The 22,705-nt window shown below is 35.0% G+C and overlaps 2 protein-coding genes across 7 annotated transcripts in view; one reads left to right on the top strand and one right to left on the bottom strand.

Annotated features, from left to right (window-relative positions):
* The window catches only part of LOC5572215 (high affinity cGMP-specific 3',5'-cyclic phosphodiesterase 9A), a 781,628-nt gene that overhangs the window by 63,846 nt on the left and 695,077 nt on the right, over nt 1–22,705 (bottom strand). The window lies entirely within an intron of this gene.
* LOC5572220 lies at nt 1,228–10,882 on the top strand. The gene is made up of 2 exons (XM_001660238.2): nt 1,228–1,584; nt 10,313–10,882. Exons 1-2 carry the CDS (start codon nt 1,434–1,436, stop codon nt 10,831–10,833), a joined length of 672 nt encoding a protein of 223 aa, XP_001660288.1. The 5' UTR covers nt 1,228–1,433; the 3' UTR covers nt 10,834–10,882.

The raw sequence follows: 22,705 nt of genomic DNA on the forward strand, positions 1-22,705 counted from the left end.
GTATGCATAAATTATTGCGAGTTATCCTTTCCTCCTCGGGTAATGTTACTTAGGACGGAATATCGAGTAAGCGAGAATTGACTGCATATGAAACAGGAATTGGAATTTATATCGTCACTAGAAAGGACGAACCATTCATAGTTTGTTTGAGAATAACACGTTTATCGTTACCACGATAAAAATGTGTTATCATAAGCATAAAACGAGCTCACCAGTTGGCAACCTGTACACGGATTTCTATTCGCATTCTCACATTGAGAACTGAATACGATTGATCTCGATTCTGTCGCTCACCGCACATATAGTTGCAATGGTATCAAAAGACCACACACTACTCTATGGAGTGTGTATTGTGTCGAATATTTCATAATGTTTATAAATCGCGAAATTGTGCCAAGTACAAATGTTTCGTATTGACGAATAAAAGTTGGGTTGATTTGGAAAATTCAACATTTTTCCTACATTTCCTAAATTTCATCGCAATTAGAGTTATCTGGCAAACATCAATTTTGAGTTTCCAAAATAGAATTTTACCTCACTTTTATTCCTCATTTGTGTATACAACTTTTGTTATATGTACAAAATCTTGTTCACGGAATGAATGATACGAAAAATACAACGTGCTGTTATTATTAATACACATGTTCAAAGGTTATCGAAGATTGAACTCATAAGTCGTGATAGAATTTTGCACAGTTACGTTGAAAACCCAACATAGTCGGGAGAAAAAATTGCAAAAATTTTTAAATTTTCAAATTCTGAATCAATGAATTTAATCGTGTTAAATGTGTGATGCACCGGGTAAGTCCAAATAGATGTGTACAGATAAACTCTTTCGCAAGTGCATGATATGGCTAGCTTTCCGGAGTTTTGATAGAAAAACAACACTAGAGCAACCATAAATGGACAAATTTCAAAAGAAAAGTGCTTTTAGAATAAAATTTTCATTAATTGAATCGTACAAAGCTTCCGTGAAGCTTTGAAACGACTAACCCAGCTGCTATTACGGTTGCAATGTAATAACATGGTTATAAGCAGAAATAAATCAATTTAAGTGAGAAAAGTACTTCGAGAAATCATCCATTGTGCGGCCAAATTTCAAATGATACAAATTTGAAGAAAAACATTTTGAATGTAAAATTTTGATACCGCTGCTTGAGGTTTTGTCCGCCTGTTCCGCGCCACTGTGCACCGGCCGGATTGCCTGAGCCGAGAGGAATTTGCCATCTCCGTCCGGAGTCAGTTAGGTTCGAGCCGGTGTCGCGTTTAGTTTACCACACGATCGTGAGCGCGCGCGAGAGAGATCGTTAAAGTTTCAACTAAGCCTAGCCTACCAGAGGGAAGACTGTGCTGTAGTTAAACGCCTGGAGATTATTGGATCGGACTTATCGTAAGCAGCGAAGCAGAAACGAATCAGCACTACAAAAGCCATCATGCGGCGGACCGGTTTGTCGAGTGGTGGTGGAGCCGGAGCTTCGGCTTGTGGGCTTTGGGCCGGCTTTTGGTGCCTCGGTTTGGCATTGTTGTCATTTTCGGCACTGGTCACGGCACAGTTCACCGACGAATACGGCTTCGATATCGATGGTGAGATTTTTGGTTTTGGACGGCGGAGATAAAGAGGCCTCCGGGTAGACCGGTTCGGAATGTTTGGTGATGATATGTTAAAATGTGCCAAAGTGGATTTTTACGTTATTTATTTCTTTAAAAAAAAAAAAAATGTTTATGTCTTCGTTGATGAGGTATTTTTTGTGATGTCTACAGTAACAAAAGAATTGGATACATTCTTCCTCTACAGAACATATTACTCCAGTTGTCGCTCTGTTGTACTTTGGACAACACCTGTGGAAAAACCTCGCTTACCGTACACAGCACAAGCGTAGTGGTTCTGACGTTGGCAAACGGCGCGGCAACTGGAAGGTTATGATCGTTCTCCATCATTGATTTCATTTGTCACGAGCGCAAGCCAACAAATTGTGAAAAACAGGATTGAAGCACTTTTTCTACACGATAATGCGAACATCCAGTTACGTATTTTAGAACAAGCTGATTTTTTATTTACGAATATTCCGTTTGCATCAAGAATTGATGTTTTCACAACTTTCTAACGTAGAGGACTTAAAACATAGAGATATTTATAATCCTGTGAGTGATTTTCTTGAAAAACCGCTGTGAAAATTCGAGTGTTCGGAAAATGAATCATGTTTAAAATTAATAAAGTTACACCATGAAAAAAAAATCAAGGGATCGTGGACTATGTTACGTAAACATTCGTAACGCCTGATTACATGACACATGTACCGACGAATGAATGAAATGAACACGTTAGCATTGCTTTTTCTTTCCGATTGATGATTGTTTTGATCGCACTTCATTGACGATTCAGAACGATTTGAAAACAATCATCATCATCGACTTAGAAAAAGCAGTGCTAACGTGTTCATGTTATACATTCCTCAAAGCTCACGATGGTGCTCTTTACTCCCCCACAGCGGATTCACATATGTGCTTCCTTATTTACTATTTTTTACAATTTATTTTCGTAAGATGATTTGTAACTTTCAACGGGATTGAGTTATAGATATGTGTAGTCATCATGTTATAGAACTTAAAAATCCGAAATTTTCATACAGGTATGTTTTTTAGAGAGAACACTTCCTAAAAATAGTGATTTTCAAGAACCTCGAAGCACAAACCTCAACCAAACTATGATAAAACTTGCTCCAATCGTAAAATCGTATTCGACAAAAGTTCGTAGAGTTGAATCAACCACTGTGTAGAGGTATTTCCAATAAATTTGGTGTTCCTTTCGGTAGTTATGATTTTTTATAGCTTGAAATTAGCCCAAAAATACATAATTGATTTGAAGCACACCTAATTTTTCTCCAAATTGATTGAAATTTTGACCAGAAGTTCATTTTAACATTAAAAAATCTAAATATTGGTTGACTGGTTGATTTCCCGACATTTTTGAAAATATGAATAGGTCTACTCCAGAGTGACAGCACTAAGCTATGGCGCTTTGCTTCATCTCATTTTCATCGATTAGAGATGAGAAAAACGGCTCATTTTAGTGAACGGATTCGATCCGAATCACTCATTTCAGTGAACCGGATCTTTTGAAGGGTTCAGTTTCTCGCAAGAGAGCGAACGGAAAACAGAGCTGTTCATTCCCTGTTGCACGTCATGCGCCGCATCTTTCGCTCTCCATTCTTCGTACATTCTTCTCCAGAAATTCACAATACACTAGGCCGATTTCCCCTACCCGAACCAAAAGGAAGAAGCAAAATGTGCTTTGCCACTCAAGTGGGCATTTTTCTCTCTATCTTTCATCTGCTTGTATGCCGGTGGGCGGGGCAACTTTGTTGTTTGGCAGTGTATGCTCAGAGTTCGGAAGTGCAGCAAACTGTGTTTAGGTACATGTGTGCCGTGGCGCGCAAAGGAAGGCACGTGTCAATCGTTATAATAAACCCGAGTAACGAACGAAGGAGAATAGGGGAAAATAATCGGTTCATACTTTTTCAAGGTCACTTTTTGTCTGATTTTTTGAACGCAGGCTTCTGGCACCACAATACTACCCTATGGGAAAAAAACGAGCCACCATCTTTGATTCCTACTGGGAAATGGTTCCTCAAGACAGTTCAATGTGAGTAAACAAATAGTTGTTTCGGGACAAACAATCTGCAATGGTGACACTAATTTTGTAGGGAAAATATGTGTAAGACTACTTTATGCTGTTTTAAATAGACATACCGTTGCAAACGCTTAATTTATTTGATTCTGAGCGAAAACGTTTTTTATGGTTAGCCTCGAAAATAGTTTGACAAAATAAAAAATGATCATTGATACGATTTGGCCAAAGTGAGAAATTACTCTTGAGTGATGCCCACTTAAAAAAACATGGCTACTAGCCTTGTTTGAACGGCTCCGATTCGATAATTCTGCATTGTTTTTTTTTTATATTAGGGCTTATCTGCATTCATCGATTTCTCTTCATCGTGGCTCTCTTTGCGTTATTGCAGAAAACATGATGAAGAATCATTATATCTTGGTTAATTTACAGGAAATATTACAGATTTATTTAATTTAGCGTAGTTATTAGCGAAAGAAAGAATCGATGAAGGGAAATCGCTCATGTCAGTTAGGCATTATTGCAGTAGCAGTGCAGGAAAAGTTATTAGACAATATCGATAATAAATACCTTTTTTTTGAGCTCGAATATAAGGCGACACGCCTATTTTTATTGGATTTCAAATGTTTGCAATTTCTTGAAAATGTATACTTCTATTAAGGCTAGAATAGCAACTTGTTCGGATAATGAAATCTAATTTTATTGACAATGTAGGGTAACGAATATATGTTGGACCCCCTGGGCTATTTTCATGCAAATTTTCCAGTTTAAATCGAAAGACCAACTCAAATCGCATCCACGCCGTTACAACACATTACACACAGAAATTGAAGTCGTCAGATTTTTTTCAAATGTAAACAAAATTTTTTTTTTTCAAGTTTCTGAAGTAAAAGCGTAGAATTTATTCAGTTTTCCGTTGTCAATCGATTGATTGGATTATGGGCAAGCATATTATACAACCAGTGTCGTGGACTTCACAATTGCTTCACAATTCAATTATTTTCGACGTTTTTTGAATCCTACATTATTTCGTAGAGGAAGTTTTCTCTACATTTTGGCATGTTCTTTGACTTGATTACGCAGTGCAATTAATTATTTGTTTATTTGTAAAGCTTTTGATTGAATTTGTAGCTTTGAGATTAAACATGATTAAAAGTAACCAATAAGATAACACTAAGGAACACATTTTTGTCTCAAGCATCAAAATATCACTAGGGTAAAAGCACCGGTTTTGGCCAGCCTAAGAGAAAATGTCAATAAAAACTGAATGGAAAGCCGTATTTATACAACAAATATGTCAAATGCAAGCTTCCGATCCATATTATATGTGTAAAATATCAAAACTGAGCCAAAACCATTTTTTCGCTTTGAAAATCCCGTTGGTCAATATAGGCCAACGGAACCAGTTTCAGCCAGAGATTTAACTTCAGTTCCTAAATTGGCCAATTGCATTGATTTCTCATGAGAGTGGCCAAATTAGGAGTGCCCTGGCCAAATTAGGTGTATGGGAGTTGAAATTATAAGGAAAATTAATTGTTTTTCTTATGTTTTGAATCAATTTGGACAAGTAAATGCATGAACACAAAAGGTTTCATGCTGATTGGCTATGTAAAACGGTGTATATTCCACTATGGCTACAACTGGCGTATGGCCAAAACCGGTGCTACTACAGTGAAACCTCCATGAGTCGATATTGAAGGGACCATCGACTCATGGAAATATCGAGTCATGGAATAAAAATCCTTTGGAAAGCTGTTTCTAGGGACCATCATAGTAACCATGAAATTTTGTTTCTAGTATGGTTCCATGAGTCGATATCGAGTCATGGAACATCGACTCATGGAGGTGTCACTGTACCATATTTACTCAATAAAGGGTTGCTAAATACATTGCCGTTTTCCATAAGACCATAGCACGTCTATTTTTCAGCTATTTGCTGCAAAATTTGACTATTTCAGCCAACTTGCATGCAAGTTTACCAGCTTGTATGGCAATGCTTGATTTGCCACAGAATTCAAACTTCATGCGTAAAACAATACTTTTCAACAAAGTTCATAATACATACTCTCAATGCTCAAGAGTTATTTTTTGATGGTTCGGATATGTATTCTATTTTGCCATATAAGAGAAACAAAGAATTTTGTATGGATATTGCAAGTACGTTGGAAACGTCGATTTAATCAAAATTCAAAGTTTAAGTTATATTTTGCATACTTAGGGCCGATTTCTTCACCTTTGCTTAAGCCGTAAACCACGCTTACCCATACGATTAAACCAGGTTTAAGGCCTAAGCGATGGTGAAGAAACCGCTTATTAGTGGATTAGATCACTAAAAAATATAAATCATATTTTAAATTTCATGTAAACATCAATGAAACCAGTGTTTATAAAACTTTGGCAACCAGTAGCCCAAAATTGTGACGTACATGAACATTTCTGAAAACGGCATCAGATTCAGCAACCTCAAATCTACTTGAGATACATAATTTAATCCTTGAGTTACGCTATGTAAATTATAAAAATCACGTTCTATCTCAATTTTCTGTAAACTGTGTGAAAAAGATGGCACAATGTTGGAAAATCCGTTATACATTCACACGGAGATTATAATTTAATACCGTTGAAAAAAAAAATGTCATTTTGGTAAGCAATAGTGAGAAAACTTTAGGCGATGAAAAAAGTCAAAATAAGTACTTATCACATATATTTCCTATCGGTTAATATTCCATACAATTAAACACTGATAAATTGGAAATTAGAAATAAAAAAAATCACTCGATATTCCTATGAAAGCTTTCAAACTACCAATAAAATTGTTTGAACAAGCATTACAAAATTATATAAAGCACTTAAAAATTAAAAATTTCCATATGTAAAGTAATAATTAGCACTGAAAAACCAATTCTTAGGTTGAATTGAAAACAAGAACTTAACACTTACACTTTCAAAAACGTAAGACAAACATATCTAATAAAAACATATGAGGTTTTTAGGGCATTTTTTTTGTTTCTTTGAAAAACTTCTAAACCTTCTAATACAGCCATTCCATGAAAAACCGATCTAGTGGGTCTCCGAATTCCGTGAAAATTTGCTATTTTGTTCCTTATCCGAAATAAGGATACACGTATTTTTGGATTTTTTGATTAGGTTGACCATTTCCGAAATAGGGTGACCAGAAAAATCGCGATTTTGCAAAATTTTTATTTTTAAAACAATTATAACTTTTGAACCGTTCGACCGATTTTCAATCTTTTTGGACGAAATGAAGGCTAAAAATTTTGACTTTTCATGAAAAATATAAAATTTCACAAAAACTGTGGTTTTTACATGAAAAAACTCAACAGTTTCCGTTTTTTCGTGTTTTGAAGGCCTCGGGACCAAAGGGGCTATCGCTGTTCTCATTTTTTCTTGAAAGTTCAGAAAATTTTACGTATCAGCGATGTATGTTTTTTAGTTTTTGAGATATATTTTTTTGAAAATAAAAAATTAGTTATTTTTTATCGGCACACACTGTAGGTCTCAGCGCATTAGATTTGTAATGTTTAAAAAAAATTATAACTTTTGAACAGCTTAACCGATTTCCAATCTTTTTGTATGGAATGAAAGCTTAAAATTTCAAATATTTAGACAAAATTGAAAAATTTGATAAAAATATGTTTAAACGTAAAAAAATATAAAAATTTCTAATATTTTTAATATAAAATTTTTTTTTTTCAAAGTTTTCTATTTTTTTTTCTATTTTTTCTGAAAAGTTGAGACCTTAAGCTTTCATTCCATAAAAAAAGATTGGAAATCGGTTGAGCTGTTCAAAAGTTATGATTTTTTTTTAAACATTACAAATCTAATGCGCTGAGATCTACAGTTTGTGCCGATGAAAAATGACTGATTTTTAATTTTCAAAAAAATATATCTCAAAAACTAAAAAACATAAATCGCTGAAAATTTGACAGTTTACGTAAAATTTTCTGAACTTAAGAAAAAATGAGAGCAGCAATAGCCACTTTGATCCCGAGGCCTTCAAAACACGAAAAAAAGGAAACTATTGAGTTTCTTCATGTAAAAAACGCAGTTTTTGTGAAATTTTATATTTTTCCTGAAAAGTCAAAATTTTTAGCCATCATTTCGTCCAAAAAGATCAAAAATCGGTCAAACGGTTCAAAAGTTATAAATTTTTTAAAAATAAAAATTTTGCAAAATCGCGATTTTTCTGGTTACCCTATTTCGGAAATGGTCACCCTAATCAAGAAATCCAAAAACACGTGTATCCTTATTTCGGATAAGGAACAAAATAGCAAATTTGCACGGAATTCGGAGACCCACTAGATCGGTTTTTCATGGAATGGCTGAATTTGCTTGTTTTCATTTTCAGTATTTGCTTAAAAAATACTCAATTTTGAAATTCTGATTACCGATTTTTTTCGAAGAATAACATACCGGGTACCCTCGTTTATTTGACCACATTCAATCCGAACACTTTTTAATTTGTACCCAGCTAGTTTGTGCATCGTTCAGATTAAAAATGGTTCAAACGTTATATCGCTAATGGAACGGAATAAAGTAAAATGTAACGCTGTGAAACAGAACGCATAATCAAAACAAAACAGTGCTAGAAGTAGCAAGAAACGTGATTTGAACGTGTAACTATATGTTCCAATTAAAAATGAGCCCCGATGATTATCCTTCCCCTTCATATTCATTTTGAGTCAACGATATTCAAAAAGATCTACAATTACTTAGAAACAATATGCATCAAAAAATTTGTGTGCCATCCTTAACTTATATTGCTGTGTGCGTTTGAAATGCAAATATCAAATGCGGAAACACCAAACGCGGTAAGATTTTTCACAAGAAATGCGATGTAAAAGATAGATTTTTCTTGCTAGGGTGGCGTTGATTTATGTAATCGTTGCTAGGTGTCCTTTGGAGGACGTTTACTCAACATTTGCATCTCAAATACAAACAGCAATAATTTAGCTTGTAAGGTTGAAAATTTTATTATTCAATAGCATCTAGTAACTATAGGATTTTCATCCCTACATACTTATTCCAATATATGCTTGTCATAAGCAAATGAAAACTAATTTCTGGGGTAATAAGAACCTTACATCCAATTACTAACAAATAACCTTTTAAAATCTATGAAAAAGGCTTTCACTGGACTCTGGCTTCGGGGCTCCCACATTTGTAAAATCGTCCTTGTTTCTAGTGAAAATGATAAAAAAAAGATCGATTTCGTATTTCTAACGTTTCAGTGGCAATTCTTGATCGATGCATGATTTTTTTGTATGGTTTTCAGTTGGAGTTGCCTGACAGCTTAACTTGTCAAGGCTGAACCCTCGGTCTGGCTTTTGCCAAGCTTCCCCTCCACCAGGACCAATACTCAGACGGACTAGGCTAATGTGCCCACATGAACACTGTTTTTTTTTTATTCGTATTGTGACATGGTAGTTTTTGCAAAATACTTATATTCCCTTGAAAAGGAAGCATTGTGAAAATCAGCAGCTCCATCAGAATTTGTTTGAAATAGTAGTGTAGTAGTGTCATTACTAATACTGTCTAGCCGAAATGATTTTGAATAATTTGTCATTTAAGTGCTATTCTGATAACTCCAGTCTGTTACGTAAAATTAGAGTCTTAAATATCAATTTTCGTCAATTGTTAACAAAATTAGGCTGTTTAGTAGTAGTTCTAGTTAATTTAGTTCTTTGTTGTTAAATGTATTCTGATCAACCTCAGCGTTTTACTGCCCTTGGTTATTATTAAAGTGAATGTTTAAGGCTAAGTAGCCCGTCATTACTTTTGGCAGCCATGTTGACATTGCAGTTCGCAATTTCAAATTGAAAAAAAAAAAACTCAGTCCTCATAGTTCATATTCATCCAGAAAGTATTATTATATGCCTTGACATGCAGATATTATGCTGATACTTTTTCAAATGTGTCAGTGCAATACCAACTGGTTTTTAATCTAATGGGCTAATGGATTGTGCCCTCCCATCGCGTTATTTTTCCCTTCAATACTGGTCTTAAATGTTTTCAACGGTGCAATAAAACTAATATTTATTTGTCTGATGGCTGAGATATGTGCTCTCAACCATTGTAACGCTATTGAGCACTGTTTCCTAAAGTTTTTCTTCTGGGTAATACTGTGATAGTGATTGTTGACATAATAACTCCATTTATTTTCACGGAAAAAGAAGGTTATTTTAAAAATAGGATATTAATTCAATTGATAAAGTTAGGAAAATCATTGACGCTACCCAATCATGATTAAGAATTGACCGTTAGTAATAATCACTTAGGCAGGGATGACATTCTCCTAGAAATCTGGCAGCCGCACTCTGACGGTTCCATTCTTAACGTATTCAAAGCCATACGTTAAGAATGGAACCGTCAGAGTGCGGCTGCCAGATTTCTAGGAGAATGTCATCCCTGCCTAAGTGATTATTGTCGCGATATGAGCTTCACATCTTGTTTCTGAAATGCATTTATAGTTTCCCATAAGTGTCATTTTTCGGCCAAATGAACATGAACATGAATTAGAGTCACTGTATTTTGAGAAACCGAACACATCTTGCCACATATTTCATTACGCGAACCAGTCTAATCCCCAAACAAACAGGCCAAGACCGTTACCTTCACCCGAATAGTAGTGTCTCATGTCAACTTTTGCTTGTTCAATTTTAGAGACAACGACCAGCCAAAACACAATGCAAGGCGGCAGCTTCGCTGGAGCAGAAACCGAAGGAAACAGCAATAACAACAACAACAACAGCAGCATGCGATGCTGGAGTTGCGTAGCCAAGTACCGAAGTTGGTCCGATTGCCAAAACTTGGAGGAGATGCAGTACTGCGAGGACCCGGATGTAACCACCTGTATGAAAAGCTCGATCCGCATTGAGGGCCAGCTGGGAGGGGAAACTCGCTACCACCGGTTGGCCGGATGTGGCAAGAACGAGAGCGCCCTCCGCGAGGCGTACTTCGAATTTTTCGAGATAACCTTCGGCGAGAGCGATCGTGTCACGCTGGAAGAGTTCAGCACCTGCGAGGGTCCGTTGTGCAACGTGATGGACGAGGAGGCACTGCTGCGTGGCAAGTGGCGCGTGGTGCACGGAAATGTGCTGACGGGGGCCGGGGGGAGGGTGGCGGCCGGGTCGCTCGTCACGCTGCTGATGGGTGGTGTTTTAGCAATAAGTTCACTCGTGTAAAGAAAGAGGGGGTTTGGAAATAAATCAACGGTATTATTGCACCAAACAATCACTTCATATTTACCTTATTGAGGGTTGCTAAATCCATTGCCATTTTCGAAAAAAAAAATCATAGCACAAAAAGTTTGTATACATGCAAGATAACCAGTTAGTAAGGCGATTTATTAGTTTAATATGTTACAGAATTCAAAATTTATGTGTTCAAGAATACTTATCATCAAAGTATGTAAGGCTTTCGATGATCAAAAGTTATTATTTGATGATTTAGAAAACTATTGTATTTTAAACAAACCATTTTGTGTGGAGGCTGCAAGCATGTTGAAAAAAAAAAAAATCGATTCAACCAGTGTTTTATACAACTTTGGCCACCTGTAGCTCAAAACTGAGAAAATTTCTGAGGTGGAATCAGATTCAGCAACCCTGAATTTACTAGAGACACATTATTTGATCTATGATGCACGCAATGTTTCTTTTTTTACGATGTAGGATTTTATGGCGAATTAGAAATGTTTCTCCTATATCAGATATGAGGTGTAAAGTGTGATGTTAAATGGCGAACGATTCAAGTGCACAATTCCCACGAGTCGATTTGGTCGGTATTTAAATTATAATTGCTAAGCGTCTCGACTCGACACAAGTGGTTCGAAGTGGTAGTCAAGCGGGCGATGCGATGTGCGTTTCGACGAACGAACCGGTTTTGCAACTCGGTGATGACGATGACGAGATTCCCGCTTTGTCGCAGCGTATTGTTCGGCGCTGCTACGCATTCGGGATTAGTCGGTTGTTTTAACCTTTGCGTACCCATCGTCTGGTTTATAGGATTTCCAAATATTTGATCAACAGTTGAAAAATTTAAAACATTTTAAAAGTTGGAACGGTGTGCCCTTAGTAGACAGTCTCCCATATGATCGTACTAGTGGCTTTTTACGTTTGATTTTCTATAAACCGCTGCAAAATACTTTTTGACATAAAGGTCAAGAACTAATTTTCAAAGAACCATTGATTCAAAGCTCGATTTTGTTCAAGCGATGGTCGAAATAATTAGTTGCAATGAAAATTTGGGCTTTCTTGCTCCTAAAGTAGACCTATTGTATCAATAGTAGCACTACTAAGAGATACAAATTTTTATCAAACAATATAAAGGCAGAATTGGGATCATTTTAACATCAATCGAAAACTTTTAATCCAGAAAAAATATATGAGTGTTTTGCAAAAATATGATTTTGAATTGTGTTTTGCCTATACGCCGTGAAACTAGTGCTATTATAGGCACAGAAATTAGAAAAAAGTTCTACAATACATACCAACAGTGTTTCTATAGTGGCACAAACAATATTAAAAGCAAGAATATGTGACACATTATGGAACTGGCTAACCTAACATAGAATTAGGTATCTATAAACTCTGTTGATACGATAATCCGTTTATTTGCGCACATATCTTCTAGGAGAGCTCGCAGGGAAGCGATGTTATTGAAATCATTCGTACGAAAACTTAAACTTCATGATTCCTCAAATAATGAGTGGAAATAGTGACTACAAACATCAACGACTGTTCACAATTGACTTGGTTACGCCGGACATGTACCGAATATATCGGCAAAAGTGGCCAATTCCAAATTTCTCTTGAAATTATCCAGAGACGAGACCACGTTCAAAACCGTGGGTAGGACAAGTGTGCTCTAGGAAAACTTTAATGAAGTGTTCAATAGATCCTATGGAGAACTTTATTAATGCATTTCAGTTTAATCATCCATATATGCTTTCTGAAGCTGTTCCAAAGATTTTTCTAAACATCTTTGTGAAATTCTCGAAAGATTGTTTGTCATAGAAATTCCTCTCAACTTTTGAAAAAACCTCAGATATTTTACAAACATCAAAGTTAAATGGTCAATAAATTATTACAAGCCATAAGCATTTGGAGCCTGAGTAAATCCAAGAACACTTACTAAAAGAATCCTTGGCAAAAAGTTAAAATTTCAAGAAGGTTTCGATTCCAAGCCCACAAGATAGGCTGAGTTTTAACAGTAAAGCTACGTTAGAATCAATTACTGAAAAATGAATGAAGCATCACATTTATTAAAAATTTCAGAGTTGTACAATTTTACCACACAAAGTTATATACATTAACCAACCAAACACGCACATTAGAATGACCTCACATGAACTTGTAACTTTATCATGCACATATGAGTTACAGTTTTATTCAGTGCATAATCCGTTGTAGAAGAAAAATGTTTAAGATTAAAAGAATGTCATAAAGTCGCCGATACTTACTAAGTTTATCATATTTGTATCTACCAGATTTTTTTTTCAATAGGGTCCTAAAGCCCTGTCTTAATTTTAGTACCAAACGCCTAAGTTTAGGGCAGAAACACATGTTTACCAAATTTTTAAATGATTTTCATTGGTTTAAGTACAAAAAACATTTTTTTATGATTTTTGAGATTTTGTCACACCTCTTGGTTTAAACTCAAATGTTGGGTATATTTTGTTTTCCGTGTCCCTTCCGAAATGTCAGATAGGAACAACCACAGTGTTGAAACTATATGCCCTGTGGCATTTTTGTCGAAAAAGTGAATGTCAAACAAGATCACAAGTGTCAAGGTTCATACTTGGAACCATTTTTAAAATTGAAGAATAAAAATGTTATAGCCGTTATTTGAGCTGGAAAACTTGCTAAAGTAGTTGCAATAACATGCTCTTTCGTATAATTAAATATAAACAAGAATTCATTAAACATTTTGGGACCCAATTCAAAAAATTTTTCACCAATCAAAGTCTGAATTCATACGTATGAAATATTTAGTTGACAAAAATTATTCAATTTGATAAAATATTTGGGGATGACGGTGGTTATCCACTTTAATTTGTTATTATTATTATTCTCGACAAAATACTTGTTTTAACCAACAAACTAACAATTTGATTTGGTAAGAGGATTTTGTAAAACAAATGAAAGTGGTACAATTTGAATTATCCTATAGTGGAAAAAAATATTTTTTAAAGTTTTGTGTTTGAAGTCATATAAATCCATGGCCCAGTGGGACGAATGGCCGAAATCGTGAACTTTTTCCTGTAGCGTGTTAAAACTTGCTTTTATTGACATTGGTGTAGGAACAGGGGTGCAAGGGGGAGGGGGGAGTAAGCTCAAGTGTATCGGCTCATACAAAAATATTAAATTTTTCATACAAAAAGCGAAGGGGGGGGGGGGTCGAAAATTTCCAGTTTTAGCGTTACGTAATAAATGGACGCTGCCTTAGGAAAATAAGTCATATAATATTGTGTTATGTTCATACTTTCATCATGAATCGAGTTCCAACTTTCAACTAAAAAAAACCTTACCTTTCAAATGTTCAATATTTTTCCTCGTTATTCCTCCAAAAAATAATTGATACTGTAAATCTTATACTGAGATTTCTGGTTGGAAATTCTTCTACAAATTTCTCTATGAATTCTTCCATATAGTTTTCCTAAAACGTATTACAAGTTCTTTCGCTAAGTTCATTAAAGTCCTTCACAAATATTTCCAAATAACATCACAAATGGCGCCAGAAAATTTTTAAATGTTATGGAAAAGTTATGGAAATTTTACTACAATCCCCAGATTATATAAGAATTATCTACGAAAAGCGTTTTATATCGCTTTTCTTCGAATTTTCGGAGAAAATTTATTAAAAGAAAACCAGGATTACTTTTGCTTCCAAAATTACCATAGCGGTCAAGGAACTTGAAAAGAAACATTTAACAAAATAAATGGGCGAAGTGATTTATTGAGATATTCATTAAGAAATTTGTAAGGATCTTCCTTAAAACATTTCAAAAGAATTTTTTTAATAATTATTGACAAAATCCATATTAGAGCAATTCTCGCTGAAACCAGGCCGCCATCGGCACCCATCGTTAGAATTCCAATTTTATGTCACTGATCGCTAGTTTTCGATAAAACTTAAGGGTGGTCCTTTCTGTTTTCTCAAATTGGTGGACCCCTCGTACGCCAGCTAGCTGAACAGTTTGCGAAAAAGTCCATTTTTAGATAAATCTTGGGTATTTCTTCACGGGATATGTCTCATATTTCGCTTGGAACACATAGCAAACTTAGTGGCATCGTATAGAGAAAGGATATAGCTTTCATTTAAACTTGAAAAAATTTTGGCGGCCATTTTAAATTTGGCACGCCATCTTAATTTTTGTTAGAAAAATCGATTTTTCACCATTAGCGCACCACTAGTTTCGAATTCTAAGATCACCATCAGAAAGCTGAGGAAAAATTGCGTAAGATAGGCTACAGAAACTAGGTGAGCAATGGTATTTACCCTATCAAATGAACGATTTTCTAAATCATGTTATACGATTTCGACGTATATGGCGAGTGCAATCAATACAAACATCAGTTTTTGTACAACAAAGAAACAAGTTTTCAACCTTTGGTGTTTTATACGAGTCGAGTAAAGAATAAGAAGATTATCTTTAGTGAAAAAATCTGGCGGCCAACTTGGATTTTGACGCCTTCTTGATTTTAGGTAGAAGAATTAATTTTCCACCATATCATGTCGAATTTAGAGGCTATCAATAAAAAAAGTTTACGTATACTCTTCTTTTTATTATTCTTCATTTTACTGGCGTTACGTCCCTACTGGAACCGAGCCTGATACTCAGCTTTATTAGCTATAAATCCAGGTTATTAAACAGGAATTTTCTTTTTTAATGCGATTTCTGACAACAGAATAATTCTTCGACACTTCTTTGAATTCAGAAATAATGAATAAATAAATTCAATAAATAAAAACCGTCAAAAAACATTGACTGTATTAAGCAAACATTTTTTTTACCCTATGCCTTGTTGTTCATTGTATGAAGTTTATAGATTGCGTGTCGGGACATTAGTAAGCCTTGTGGTAATATCTGTAGTTCTAACGTAAAACATTGACAAAGGTGCATTTATTTATTATGAAAGTCTTAAATTTTGAAGCAAAAGACATCCTTGATTTTCTAAGTCATAAAGTATCGTTTTTAGTACCGCCCAACATGCATGTGAAAAATAGCGAAATTGAATGATGAGAAGCAGGTTTTGTTCTAATGTGGATATAATGCCGAAAGGCAGGTGTATAATTTCGAGGTTAGAAAAACTGGCGGCAATCTTGGTTTTTGACGCCATCTTGGTATTTAGCAGTTGCATGATTTTTTACCATCTCAGTGCTCATCATGTTGAATTATAAGGCCTCCGTTAAAAAAATCAATCACATTCTATCTTTCTTATCTTATCTCAGCTGTTCAACTGATTGTTTATTTGTATCAATGGTTCTAGACCAAATAAATGAAAGAAATAATGCTATTTTACAACTCGAAGATATGCAGAAGAATCATTCAGGTAGCAAATAAGCGTTAAAAACATCCTATTTGATAATTTGTTTACAAAACTAGTTAAGCAGAAGGGCTGGCTTTGTTCCAGTAGGGACGTAACGTGAAGAAAAAAAGAATAAGTGTAACGGTAGCATTGAAATTCAACATGTTGAGTGCTAACAAGGTGAAAACTCATTCTACTACTTAAAACCAAGATGGCGTCAAAATCCAAGATGGCCGCCAGGTTTTTTCACTCAAATTAATACTTCTATTCTTCATCTGTCTTAAATAAAACACCAACGATTGAAAACTTGTTTCTTTGTTCTACAAAAAATCATGTTTGCATTGATTGCACTCGCCATATACGTCAAAATAGTAGAACATGATTTAGAAAATCGTTAATATCATATGGAAAATACCTTTGCTCACCTAGTTTTTGTAGCCTATCTTACGCAATTTTTCCTCAGCTTTCTGATGGTGATCTCAGAATTCAAAACTAGCGGTGCGCTAATGGTGAAAAATTGATTTTTCTAACAAAATTCAAGATGGCGGCCAAATTCGAAACGGCCGCCAAAATTTTTTCAAGTTTAAATGAAAGCTATATCCTTCCTCTATACGATGCCTTTAAGTTTGCTATGTGTTCCAAGCGAAATATGAGACATATCCCGTGAAGAAATACCCAAGATTTATCAAAAAATGGGCTTTTACGCAAACTGTTCAGCTAGCTGGCGTACGAGGGGTCAACCAATTTGAGAAAACAGAAAGGACCACCCTTAAGTTTAATCGAAAACTAGCGATCAGTGACATAAAATTGGAATTCTAACGATGGGTGCCGATGGCGTTATATCTCCTTCCTTTGCATGACGTTTTCTTGAGGAACTTCGCAACACATTAAAAAATCTTAAGAATAAAAGTAAATTCTAGGACTTTAGAAAAATTACAGATCTCTCATACGTATTGTTCTTGATTTCTTGAAGTCCATCAGGAACTTAACAATAATTTTTCAAGATTATCCAAAAAATTCCTTCAAGATTTAAATTCAGTAAAATATTACGTTACGACTTTCACTATTCGACTTGTATGGCAATGTTCTTAAAAATATCGACAATATGTTCACGTTAAAATTCTACAGTTCTCCCACAATGATTTACAATGGTACCTCCAAAACAATATTTGTTTGGAATTTCTACAAGCTCGAAAACATTGGTTTTTATATCAATCTGTTCGCCATAGTATCATGAAACTTCAGAGCTCATGCAAAACAATTGCTAAGATTACCGATGCATTTACGATGCAAATACGAAGAAACAACTACAAGAATTTTTGTACAGAAAGCAATTTAAAGTTTTTTTTTTTGAATATCGTCAAAATTATCCAAAAAAATGGAAGAAATTCCTAAACTTCTTTTGTGAGTGCTATTCTATAAATTTGATATAAATTGTATAGTGATTCGTAGAGTAAAATCCTCAAACAAATATTGAGGTATTACTGCAGTAGTTTTCAATCTAAAATGGAGAGTGGATAGATTTCTAAAGGTTATTTATGGATTCATTCCAGAATTAATGGGATTCTAGATCCTGAAAGAATATCTCTAGGATTTTTTGAAGAAATTGTTTGAAAGTTCAAGTTTGAATTGCCAAATCTTTAAGTTATTCTGTGGAAAAAAAATCTTTTACAAATCGCTAGTGCTGTTTAAAGAAAAAAGGTCTCTGGAAATACTTGGATGAATCTCTGTTGAACTTTTCGGAAGAATCCTAGGACGACTTCTCAGGGGAAACAATAGATGCTCTAAAGAAATCACTACACAAGTTACTCGGGAAATTTTGAAAATGATCGCGGAATGGTTTTTGAGAGAATAGTTGAACATATTTCGCTAGAAATGTTAATCTTTTTTTGATTATCTTAGAGTGAAAGAATGCCGGAGGCAACTAGAAAAGTAAAGAGCATTTATGTTTTCTGTGAATTAAAAAATGCAGATAGATCTGCGTAGAAATCGCTGAGAACATTTTCTCGACTGGATCTTGTTTAATCAAACCAATTAAACTTTTTAACTCTTGTTAAATTAAATTAATTAACAAAATATCTTTGATAGTAATGGCGAACATTGTAGTTTGTTTCTGCAGTGCAGTGATAAACAAATTAAATTACGTGTGAAATAGTGGACTTGCTACGGAACAACGATTTCCATCGCGAGCAAAATTGTATTTTGAAACACGATAAGTATGAGGCAAATTGTCTCTAACGCTTGTCCTCGTTAAATTTTGCATTTAATCTTGCCCCAGCAATTGCTGGAGGCTGGGAACTTTTTTGTATACTGTATTGTTCCATCTGTGTTAAGTGTTGCATGCAAGTTTCGTTTGGTGGTAGTGTATAAGTGCTTAGCGAAATGACTGAGTGCAAGCAGTGTGGGGCCCCAGTATTAGTTTTTGAAATACCGATCACATGTACTGTGGTTTGAGTGTGTACCTTTACATGTGCACACCACTGACGAAAGTAGCCCACTGCTAAGTAGCCATGTTTTTTAAGTGAGCATCAAACTCTAGAGTAATTACTCACTTTGGCCAAATCATATCTATAATAATTTTCCATTGTATCAAACTGCTTTTGCAACTGTAAGTCTGTTTAAAACAGCTTGAAGCAGTATTAAACACATTTTCCCCCTAAATTGCGTTTTGTCATTTTAGATTGTTCGTCCCGAAACGACTACCGTTTTGATTCATATTACGGTCACTTAAGGACTCAGTGAAGTATAACCCAGCATAGAACATACAAAATAAATCATTATGTATGATACCTTAGCGTTATCGAGCGTAGGAAGCCCTTATCTTACAAATGGTGGGTAAAAAATACGCTTCGGCAACTTGAATAATTTTAAATAAATCAAAATGTGTGGCCTATGCATGATTCTTATTTCGGACGCTTCCCAACTTCTGCCTCTTATTCCGGACACTTTGAATCGAATTCCGGACAGCTCATGATAATCATAATTGGAACATTCAAATCATCAATTGAAATCGTCAAACCACTAAATAGATATCCGAGGTAGTTGGACATTATAAATTTTCAAAGATATTTATGGAAAAAGCTTACTAAAAAGCGCCTCGAAATTGAGAACTTTTGAACGGCGAAAATTGAAACATTTCGTGTGAAATGTTTCCCATACAAAGTAGAGTGTCCGTAATTTGAAGCTGTCCGTAATATGAATCAAAACGGTATTTGTTTACTGGCATTGAACTGTCTTGGGGAACCACTTTCCAGTGGGAACCGAAGATGGTGGCTCGTTTTTTTTTCCCATGGGGCAGTGTTATGGTACCAGAAACCTGGAGGTAAGCTGTTGCTAAGCTTGTCAGTGGGTTGTATGACATTTGCCAGAAAACCATTTGCCAGAAAGTCGTTTGCCAGAATCAATTCGCCAGAATGGACTACTTGCCAGAAAACCATTTGCCAGAATGGACCATTCCCCAGAAAGTCATTCCCCAGAAAGACCATTTCCCAGAAAAATATATTACCTCATCACTTCTTTTTTATAAAGCAATGCTCAGGCGTGTGAAATCCTTCGAATTTTTATGATTTACTTAATTATACGTAAAATAATAGTTTCGTAAGATGTTTAAATTCTTATTTGAAAAAATGTTTTAAACCTATTTTGGTATTATAGACTTAGGGCGGCTGGCTTATTTCGGTATTATAAACTTAGATAGCTGTAGGGGTAAACATGAAACTATTCAGCAAGACCTAGATGAGGGACGTGGATCCAAATTCCACCAGTTTTTACGAATTGCAATTTAGTTCGATTTCCCAGGGCATAGAGTATCTTCGTATCGGAAATATAATATACACATGCATAAATGGTCAATTGGCAATGAAAACTCTCAGTTAATAACTGTGGAAGTGCTTGTAATAACAATAAGTTGGGAATGCAGGCCAGTTGAGACATTACTTCATATAAAAAGAAGAAGGTAGAAGACTTCCGTCTTCTTAGGGTTTCTAAGAAAAAACTTTTTTTTAATGTTACGGTGATCATTAGAGTGGTTCAAAAAATCGTTTTTGCTCCACACCGCTCATTCGATTCTAGATCAAATTTTGAGTGTCCTCCCAAAATTTGAACTCATTCGGATAAAAACTGAGACTGCACAAGCCATTTAAAGTTAATATGGGAATTACTATGGGAGAAGCAACCAATTCATTCAATCCGTCATAATGTTTGCCCATGTGCTCTTGGGGATTAGAGCTACATTGATACTGTGAGATACATTTATCTGCTACAACTTTGCCGAAGACCATTTTCAAATCGGAAGTTTCAGTAATTAGTTATTGATTTAAATACAGTCACAAATTCTTAAGCAGTGCTCATTTTACTTCTGAACAGGCAACATTGCTGCACCTGGCGCGCACAAATCATGACTACTATGTTTTACTGCATTTTTTAATGATGCCTGCAGAACAGCCCTATAATTATAGCCAAAGTTTTACAACTTATTCAAAAATCAATAACTAATTACTGGGGCATCCGATTTGAAAACGGTCTTCGGCAAAGTTGTAGCAGATGAATGTATCTCACAGTATCAACGTAGCTCTAATCCTCAAGAGCACATGGGCAAACACTATGACCGATTGAATGAATTGCTTGCTTTTCCCATAGTAATTCATATAAACTTTGAAGAGCTTGTGCAGTCTCAGTTTTCATCCAAATGAGCTCAAAATTTGGGAGGACACTCAGAATTTGATCTAGAATCAAATGAGTGGTGTGGAGCAAAAACGATTTTTTGAACCACTCTAGTGATCATCTTCCAGCCTATTTTATTAGCACTGTATTCTCAATAATCTATCAATGATTTTCCCTTCTTTGAATATTAAGCTGTTCTTTAGGGTTAACTAATACAAGGACTTATATGCTTCATAGGAGATTTGCCCTTCTTTAGATCATTGGCTGTTCTTAATAATTATACTGGTAAGGTGTTTTGCTGCCTGCTGCTAACAGAAACAATGGAAGTTATTTAAACAATATATTTTCAAATCAATTTTTAATAACTACTGATGAAAAAATAAATCTAAGAAAGACTGGTAGCATGCAAAATGCAAAAAATCGGTGGATAGATAGTCTACACCTGTCCCTTAATAAAAAAGCAATACTGAAAGTGAGTTTACTATGCAATGTTAACCATAAAGTTCATCTAATTTGTAATCTTCAATGACTCGGGTGATTCCAAAAACATAAATCCTCATAACCGACTTGTTCCGTATAGCAAATGACTGAATAAGAAAAAAAAATATCTGTGAGTTTTTCGGTTTACACTGTAAATATTGGCCACGTGGCACTCTTCCAAGTAGTTTTTAAATATCTACGGTATCAGATAGCTAAAACTAACAATCAGGGTAAATACTGCTTTTTCGTTCAAAACCAAGAAAATGTGTTTAAGGTACTTTATTTTCCTACCAAAACACAGTGAACACATTTTCATCGAATAATTTTAAGTTTTGAATAGAAAAGCTGTTTTTGAAGTTTCTATGATGACGATGATTACGATGACGGACTGTTAAACGTTAACGTTCTTTTCAAGGATTGAATAATGTATAAAAAAATTGATCGCAAGAACGTTGGGCTGAGCCATTAGGGTTATACTATTAAAATAATTATTAGCTCTAAACTGATCATATTTCAAATATAATTTTCCCTTCTTTCAATGAAAGGCTGTTATTTATAGGGTAGAAGCACCCGTTTTGGCCATACGCCAGTTGTAGCCATAGTGGATAATACACCGTTTTACATAGCCAATCAGCATGAGATCTTTGAGGTTCAGTAGATCACATTCTTAAGATAGAGCTACATTCATTTACTCGTCCAAATTGATTCAAAACATAAGAAAAACAATTCATTTTCCTTAAAATTTTAACTCCCACACACCTAATTTGGCCACTCTCATGAGAAATCAATGCAATTGGCCAATTTAGGAACCGAAGTTAAATCTCTGGCTGAAACTGGTTCCGTTGGCCTATATTGACCAACGGGATTTTCAAAGCGAAAAAATGGTTTTAGCACAGTTTTGATATTTTACACACATAATATGGATTGAAAGCTTGCATTTGACATATATGTAGTATAAATACGGCTTCCCATTTAATTTTTATTGACATTTTCTCTTAGGCTAGTCAAAACCGGTGCTTTTACCCTAGTTGTTTTGTGACGTTTCGCAATGATACACTATTCAGTAACATATCCATTCGACTATACTAATTCGTGCCAAATATCTTATCTCTCTTTTTTTGGTCTGCTATATAGCAAAAATAGTAATTTTACGTCAATTCCGCCATAAACTCAGAAAATTCTGTAGCCTTAAATTTTCCATAAATTTGTCGATAAATTGATATTAAGGTTGAGAATGAATTGCAAAAAAAAATATTCTGGGGAATGGTTTTCTGGCAAATGGTCCATTCTGGGGAATAGCTTTCTGGCGAATGGTACATTCTGGGGAATGGTTTTCTGGCAAAAATCATTCTGGCGAATTGATTCTGGCAAATGGTTTTCTGGC

The sequence above is a fragment of the Aedes aegypti genome, chromosome 3 (genome assembly GCF_002204515.2).
Source record: "Aedes aegypti strain LVP_AGWG chromosome 3, AaegL5.0 Primary Assembly, whole genome shotgun sequence".
NCBI classification, from domain to species: domain Eukaryota; kingdom Metazoa; phylum Arthropoda; class Insecta; order Diptera; family Culicidae; genus Aedes; species Aedes aegypti.